We start from the raw sequence: 8304 nt of genomic DNA, 5'->3' as shown, positions 1-8304 counted from the left end.
GGGTCTTTCTCTTGTAAAAAAAAAAAAAACTATTTAACACAAATGATGATAAATTATGTAGTACTCGATAAGCATGTATAAATTGACGCATTGAAAATATAGATGAAATGAAACACCTATTTTCCACTGTATCGTGTCATTTCTACATAAATGCAGAATAATAAGGATTAAGGGAAGAATTTATTTTTTCTATCTATATACATATGTGCATATTTAAGTTTTTTTTTTTCTTTCTTTCATCTTTTTGTCCAAAGAGATATATTACAGTACTGTTGTACAATTCGATGTACGGTAGAACTCACTGTTAGATGCTCTTCTACCTACTGCGCAATTAGTACGTTTAATATGTACAGTGTGCTGCAGGTGATAAAATGATTAAATGAAAAATAAATATTGCGATTTTAGTACATTTTTTCCAATTTATTCAAGCTGTGCAATGCTTCTGCAGGCTGTTTTCAACAGTTCTTCAACATAATTGTACGCTAACGATGGAGGTACTTATATATCCGATAGGTAAGAATAACATGTATAAGCCTAAGGGCGACAACGTTCCAAGAAACGTGGATAAAGACACACTTCCCGTATGTGGTATCTATTCAAAAGCCAACATAGAAACCGTTCTAGACCTAATCCGTATCCGCCATGAGGGCAAGTTCCGTACTTTCGCTAGAAAAATTACACGAATCATTAGTGAAATTGTTTTGCAACGATTAATACTTTAAAAACACCAAAATCGATACTTACCTGATCCGTGTACCAATAATATGCCTTTGGATCAATGTCTGATGCAGAATAACCTTTCAACAATTCATCGTAATCCCAAATACGCATCGAACCTCCAACTATCTCACCAACGTTCGGTAAAAGTACATCCACCGACTCTGTCAGACGTTTGTCATCCGCACAACGTTGCATATAGAATGATTTAATTTCTGCTGGAAATTTACACAACATTATCGGTTCATTTATCATATCAGTCATTTTTCTCTCAGGCATTTCTGGAATGTCCTATGAAATTAAAAATTGTTAAATTATTACAATCGTCATTTTCTTTCTTTTCACTTCTCTTTCTACCACACACGTACTTCGCCAAATTCGTAAAACGTCCCATCTTCTTTAGTTATTTTATTAGCTCGAAGGTACTCGATAGCATCGGTGTAAGACATCCTCTTAAACGGTTTCTTTGGTACTTGAAAATCAGGATTCAATTCTTCGACCAGATATCCAAGGGGTGACTTAAGAACACGATCAACCACATCGCATATTAAATCCTCTAAACGATCGAGTAGATCTTCGAATGTGATAAATACACATTCTGCTTCTACATGTGTATATCTAGAAATTAAAACTTCTGTACACAGTTGAGCTGCACGAACTTCTTCTACTACTTCTCAATGTATATTGCATGCATATTTATTAATGCATATTTCAATGCAGATATCGCTAAAAATAAACGGGAAAACATTAGAAATTCTTTCTATTTACTCTGCAAGATGTCTTCGAGTCCTAGATTGCTCTGCTCTGTAAGATTGTTCGATACAATATACATCGCCTAGTGCCGGAATGCAAGTTTCTAAATAAAGCTGCGAGCTTTGAGTCAAATATGCCTCTTCTCTGAAATTTGAAAACGTTAACTTATTAAACGGTCTCACTGAGTGTTCAATATCAAAAGTTATGCTGTTTCAAGGAGCAAGCATGTAATACTTTAACATTCTTACCCAAAGTAATCTAATTTAAATAAAGTCGATCCACCTTCTACCTGTGTTTGTACCAAAGTTGGTGGTGTCACTTCACAGTAACCTTGTTCCCTGTAATAATCTCTAAATGCCTGCAGCAATGTAGACCTTATGATTAATACACGAGATGTCTGAAACAAAGAAATTACAATTTTTTAGATTGTTTAGCTTCTTCAATTATTTTTATCTTATTCATCTAACTGAATCAAAATTTTCCAAAATTCTTTGCATATGTCGATGCATATTCGTTGTCAATTGATGTTGACTTGGTCAAATGAAAAATCTTTTGTATTTTTAATAGAATTGCTATTCTATTAATTTTCGTACATTTTCACCACGAATCATGATGTGTCTGTTGTCTAACTGCACATCGGGAAGGGCCTCTTCGTTTAAAATTGAATCTGCACCACCAGGAGGAGATGCTCCTATTAATCTCCAATAATCAACGTGCAATTCGTGTCCGTTTGGAGCCTAAAAATTAAAACTTAAAGAATTGTGGAAAGCTTTTGTGCATTAATTATACGGTAGTGATGTACAATACGATACATTTTTCCCCTCTGGTACAATCTTGAGAGTTCCAAATACTTCTATAGAAGCTTCCGTGGATAATGTCAATGCATCGTATATCTGACATAAGATATCGCTAAGAACACACTGCAGAAATCCTGTTCCATCTCTCAGTGTAATAAACATAAGTGCTTTACCTGCGACAGCAGAAAGTCGGATTAACATTTACAAACTTAACATTATTAGAAACATATATTACAGAATAATGTACCTTGACGTCTAAGCCTATGAACCCATCCAAATAGCTTTACTCGTTCATCTCGATGGTTCACACTTTCTCGAATTTTTATACGAATTGCGGTTGGCAAGCTACTGTCTTCTTCTATTACAATCGTTTTAGCCTCTTCCAAGTTCTTCAACCTTTTCTCTTCATCCTCCAATAATTTTTTTTGCTTCTCCTCACTCTTATATTGTTCTCTTACCCAAATTTTTTGTACCTTCTTTAACTGAGATTTAGATACTAGCTCATATTTTTTCCCGTTCTCGTTAGAATCTTGACAGATTGGTGGAAACGGTTCCTTGCTTGCATACCGCATTGCTTGTAAAATCGTCTTGAAAGGATTAGATTCAGTACCATCGCCTGTCTCGTCGTTTCCATTCTTCTGCGATGTATAAATTGTATCTATAAAAAAAAAGTGTGAAATTTATTAAATCTGTTGAGTAAAGAAGATACAAGTAATACATGAATTCACAATTGTGTTATGTAGAACTCGTTTACCCGGCAACAGCTGTAAGGGTTCCTTTTCGGTCATCTTTCTTTTTGACAGTAACTGTAATTCTTTTTTCCCTTTATATTGTATAAATGCTGCCGATTTTTCTTAATTTACTAAACATTAAATACGCTGTATATGGTATATTGAAGATGTAATATTCATACAAATTCTTACTTTAAAGATGTTCAACTTGAATGATGCAACGAACAGATTAAGTCGATCACGCTACAACTGATTATAGCGACAGTAGGCTGCAGTCAACAACGTGTAATGACGTGTATGTACTTACGTGTACTTATTTATGTAGGTCTAATTGTTGAGCACAGAAATATGTCAACGTTAAGTCAAAATATCATATCTAACGTCAATAAGATACATTTCGAATTCCATGAAATTATAAATTACCACAGCTTGTATTAACATTTTCCCTATTCTTTATAATAGAGAATTATAATTATAACATTTACATGGCACATACATACTTACTTTCTAACAAAAAGTGCGAAATAAATTAATGTTATTAACACATTGATGATTTTCAATTAGTTGACACTTCATGATCTATGGTTGTTATATTATCAATGGTGGTATTATCTATCTTATGAACACGTTTATCGATGCATGTTTGTACGGGTTTGTTTCACTGATTAACATTTATTTTATAAATATTTCGCATTGGAATAACGTTTCTTGTTCGTCCGAATTGGGAGAAAGATAAAATTTGAAAGATTTAAATAAATGTCAATGAGTCAATAAGTGTACAATTTAAAAGGTAGATTTTTATCTGATATTACTTCATACTTGACTATGATTGTTACGACTCGCTAAATTACGCGACTTGATGATAAATATCATACATTGTATATATAACGCATACATATACACATACACAAACGTATACTAACATTTTGAGTGATATGATGGGATATCATTATAGGATCGATAAAAGCTAAAGGTCGATTGAATTACATACCTTTAGTACTCAGAATGAATAGTTGCAAGTTTTAAAAATCAATTTCTTAAACGATGGCTGGATTGGAAAATTACGGAAGGGTATATCAAGAGAAAAATGGTGATACTTATTTTTATAGACACGAGGTAATCCGTCCGTTGCACGTTAGCAGCGTTATATCTGATGTGGACGATGATAGTTTGCCTTATGAGGGAGGTGAGTTTTGACGAAGCAAAAAGATTTTGACGTAAAGTCTACCGAAACGTATTGAAAGTTTATTATTGTTATAGAGAAAAGAAGATTAGGTTAGAAGACCTAACCTATCCTTAAACTAATGATAAGATCTGACATGGAAAATGTTTCAAAGAATTTTTATATTTCAGATGCCACTGCAAAAACGTTTATGATTGCTGGTTGCGGAGTAGCAACCTTAATTATGGAAACCTTGTTAGTTCATCCTCTAGATGTTTTAAGGAGGCAATGTCAAGTAAATCCTGGATTAAAAAAGTATCACATAATACCAATGACTTTGGTACCTGTAGTCGTGGGTCTTCATCAAACTCAAGGAATAAATACTTTATGGAAAGGAATTGGATCTGTGGTACTTGTAAGAGGGATGTTGTTAGCTATTGAAAATTTCATTTCTAAAGTAACACTGTGGCCAAAGTAAGGTGATCTTTATATGTATGATGCATTCTAATTTTTTCAGTTATAAATTTTATATATCTATATTTTCAGGGAAGTAAGATGCAACAGTTCATTGAAACTATTTGGACAACATATTCTTCTCAAATGGTAATAATATATTAGTATACATAAGTTTCTTATTGTACACGTTATAGAAAAGATTAATAGGAAATATGATAGTATTTCCATAGGTTTGATAACACCATTTTACTCTGCATCATTAGTGGAGACAGTACAATCTGAAATTGCATCAGAGAGTCCTGGAATATTGGACGTCTTTCGAAACGGCGCAATTCGCTTGGTCGAAGTGAACAACAAAGGCAGATTAATTCCTATTTACTCTCTTCTGCCACCAACTGTTTTTTACGTAGTATCGAAATATCTTTTTACTCTAGCTGCACAAGGGATTACTAGTCGCATTATGTATATTAAACAGAAACATTCTCAACAGTTAAGAGTAAGTGTTATCTGTTCATAAAGAATATTTACTTATGAAGAATTCATGATTTATCAGAGGATGTATATCGAATGTTATTTTGTTTGTATCGCATCAAGGGTGCATACAGCAGAGACTTGACAATTGCATCAGACATAGAGCTGCGGTCGGCGTTAATTTCTGCGTCTATTGCGGAAGCATTGTTTTATCCTTGGGAAACAGTGATTCACAGACTTCACCTTCAGGGTACACGTACTATTATTGACAATTTGGATACAGGACGTAGCGTAACGCCATTATTAACAGGATATAGCGGAGTAACTGATTGTTGCAGTACGATCATTTCGACTGAAGGCCCTCTTGGTTTATATAAAGGATTCGGTGCTCTCCTTTTGGAGTTTACCGTAAATTTTGTAATAGCGCGGGTTATTAAACGGATTATGGAGGAATTACGAACAGTATTCGAGCCAAAACCAAAACTGTCAGAACGGCCACCATGGTATAATGCTATGTAAAAGAGAAATAATAATGAGTTATCAACGCGTGTTTAATGGTACACTTTGTGTCTGTAACAATCTGATAGATTACAGTATAATTGTAAAATTTTACTATACTGTATTAATTATTGATTTTTTTTCTTGTTACTGAAGAACCATACCAATAACTTGAGACTTTCAGTAATTGGGAGCATTTTAATTTTGCTCCTGACTTATCACAGAATAAAAATGAATTAAATTTCGAAATTATTGTATGTATATGTAATGTATAAAACTTATATATGTGGGAAATAGAAAAGAATTTGAACATTGCATTAGAGTTTTGTGGAAGCACTACTAAACGAAAATATTCATGATATTAAATTGTGCTATACTGTGATTTTTTTGGAATGATAATTTAATATATATTTATGTACCAGTTTTCACATTTCACTTAAAATACTTACGTTATAAGAATTGAAAACACTGTAAAGATGCAAGTTATGAAATGGTATTTAGATACGGGAATTGTTTCATTAATTTATTATTAAGTTTTAATTCGTTACTAATGAAAAGATAAGTGTATTAATACTCGCGAAACCAATATCACACAGTATTTACTTTCAAAAACATTTGTTTACAATTTTACATGTGTACAACAACTTTTTTTTAACTTGCATCATATATTACACAGCCCTTCATCATTTATACCACGTATGGGCAACCGTTGGCCCGCGGGCCGGATCCGGCCCTAATCTATTTCACCGAAGTTTGCCTTCCATCTTCACATTAAATTGCTATGTCGTTCATTATATTATAAAATTGATGTAGAGCTTTTTAGCATTATATTATAAATAAATGAAATATGAAGTAGCAATTAATATTAATTTATTTTTTTTTGATAATTTGGTCCGGAGACAGAATGATAATTTGGCCCCCGAAAGGTTGCCCATGCCTGATGATATTATGAGTTAGAATCAAATAACTGAGAAACAAATTTGCCACTAATTAATGATGATTACCATTAATTTTCGAAGGTACGTGCAATTTTTAAAATTTCAGTTTACCTTTCCTGTATATTGAAAATTTGTGTTTTATGCATTAATATCAGTACGAGATAATTTCAAATTGAAAATTGGATGGTTGCACAGATTCGAACAAGAGAATTTCAACTTCCGAACGATATATTCGTGTAACCTTTATTGTATAGTTGCAATTCTCTTATGCATTCTCTCATTAGCAACTTTAGTATGGTATATATACACCATATATATATATATATATATATATATACATTGTACAATGCGGTTAAATTAACAGATATCACTAATTTCGTTCTCTATCTGCATAACTGCGTACAGAATAAGCCCAAAAACATTCATGTTATTTTTACATAGTAGTCGAAATATTTCTAATTTCAGTTTAATTATCACTAGATATTGTCACGTTTGTTTTGGACTGTAAACGTATTTTTAATCGATCCACACGTGCTCGCGGTAAAATTTCCATTCTCTTACATAGGCGCAAAAACGCACGCGCGCTATGCTGCACGCGTGCGCGCGCGCGTGTACACACATTTGGTTAAAAACAGTTCAACAACAAACTGTTTGATATCGTCACAAATTGTTTGAACACAATTTTTCTTACATACCACGATTGACTCGATTTATTTACATGTATACTTTCGCAGGATCATATTCTTTGTTCATACAAAGAATAATAATAGTTACAACTTTCATATACGTTTAATCCCCCCTTTTTCATTTTAATGCAATCTATACAACGTATCCTTGTTTCGTTGAAAAACATCGATCATAACAAACGAACATTATTTACGATTTATTTCGAATCGAAAAATATTGTCGCAAAATACAGTTTTGAACGACACTTTTCCCCCAAGAAACCGGTCAAACGTGTGATGTGTTCTTTGTATGAATTATTTGTTAATTGTGTATATGTTGAGCTTGTAACTCCTCCTCCGTGACATCGCCTCTTCTGACGTATTGCGGTTTCTCCTGTCCCTGTACGCATCCTTCGGTAACATGAACGGACATTACGTCGCTACCTGGCACTTCGAACATAGATTCCAAGAGTAACGACTCCATGATAGCTCGAAGTCCTCTTGCGCCAGTCTTCTTTTCCATCGCTAGTGCCGCTATCGCATTTAAAGCTTCTGCGGTGAACGTCAATTCTACCTATAAACAGATAAGCAAACCCGAAATGATCGAGTGATGCATCGGAATTGGAACGAAACGACGGTTGGTGGTTCATTTCATACCTTGTCCATTGAAAATAACATTTGATATTGAGGTACCATGGCGTTTTGCGGCTCGGTCAGTATTCTCACTAGCATATCTCTATCAAGAGTGTGAAACGGTACAAGGACAGGAAATCTGCCAACAAACTCGGGAATCATGCCAAAATCGATTAAGTCCCTCGCTTCGACTTGTTGCAACAGGTGATCCTTCTCTTTGTTATCCCTTTCCGTAGAGGGCGACATATTTGCAACATCTGCTAAATTGGCGGCTCTTCTTCCTGGACTCTCGGATGCGGGTGTTGCACCAAATCCAAGATACTTTTCAGTTTTACGTCGCGAGATCAATCTATCTAGTCCGTTGTAAGCACCGGAAGCAACGAACAAAATATTCGTAGTATCTACTTGCAACGTGTCCCCGCGTAATTTTCTCGAGCTATTTCTTTCGGGTACGTTCACAATCGTACCCTCTAACATTTTTAC

General features: G+C 34.1%; 3 protein-coding genes across 7 annotated transcripts in view; 1 reads left to right on the top strand and 2 right to left on the bottom strand.

Annotated features, from left to right (window-relative positions):
* Positions 1–435: 435 nt before the first annotated feature.
* Positions 436–3311, bottom strand: LOC108577193 (asparagine--tRNA ligase, cytoplasmic). Of its 2 annotated transcripts, XM_017940309.1 has the most exons (10): positions 3191–3311; positions 3022–3129; positions 2515–2925; positions 2283–2440; positions 2064–2207; positions 1719–1867; positions 1486–1614; positions 1086–1335; positions 745–1008; positions 436–666 (listed from the first exon to the last, which is right to left on the bottom strand). In XM_017940309.1, the coding sequence occupies exons 2-10, from the start codon at positions 3053–3055 to the stop codon at positions 535–537; spliced, it is 1671 nt and encodes a 556-aa protein (XP_017795798.1). In that variant the 5' UTR covers positions 3056–3129; positions 3191–3311; the 3' UTR covers positions 436–534. The 2 variants fall into 2 exon arrangements, with proteins under 2 accessions (XP_017795798.1, XP_017795797.1); XM_017940308.1 differs by having other exon boundaries at positions 3022–3311.
* LOC108577194 (solute carrier family 25 member 46-like) lies at positions 3267–5694 on the top strand. Of its 2 annotated transcripts, none has more exons than XM_017940311.1 (6): positions 3267–3293; positions 3954–4184; positions 4352–4634; positions 4707–4763; positions 4836–5112; positions 5211–5694. In XM_017940311.1, exons 2-6 carry the CDS (start codon positions 4043–4045, stop codon positions 5604–5606), a joined length of 1155 nt encoding a protein of 384 aa, XP_017795800.1. In that variant the 5' UTR covers positions 3267–3293; positions 3954–4042; the 3' UTR covers positions 5607–5694. The 2 variants fall into 2 exon arrangements, with proteins under 2 accessions (XP_017795800.1, XP_017795799.1); XM_017940310.1 differs by lacking the exon at positions 3267–3293 and adding an exon at positions 3606–3788.
* Positions 5695–7409: 1715 nt separating this feature from the next.
* The window catches only part of LOC108577189 (ATP-dependent Clp protease ATP-binding subunit clpX-like, mitochondrial), a 3690-nt gene continuing 2795 nt past the window's right edge, over positions 7410–8304 (bottom strand). For all 3 annotated transcript variants that reach the window (XM_017940302.1, XM_017940303.1, XM_017940304.1), the window contains exons 6-7: positions 7846–8304; positions 7410–7762 (exon numbers count right to left, since the gene is read on the bottom strand). The exon at positions 7846–8304 is cut by the window's right edge and continues 461 nt beyond it. In XM_017940302.1, the coding sequence (XP_017795791.1) occupies positions 7511–7762; positions 7846–8304 (711 nt within the window). In that variant the 3' untranslated portion in view covers positions 7410–7510. The remainder of the gene's footprint in view (positions 7763–7845) is intronic.

This window comes from Habropoda laboriosa, unplaced genomic scaffold (assembly GCF_001263275.1).
Source record: "Habropoda laboriosa isolate 0110345459 unplaced genomic scaffold, ASM126327v1 scaffold597, whole genome shotgun sequence".
Classification (NCBI taxonomy): domain Eukaryota; kingdom Metazoa; phylum Arthropoda; class Insecta; order Hymenoptera; family Apidae; genus Habropoda; species Habropoda laboriosa.
The sequence above is the reverse complement of the archived record's forward strand: the minus strand, read 5'-3'. Positions and strand labels throughout refer to the sequence as shown.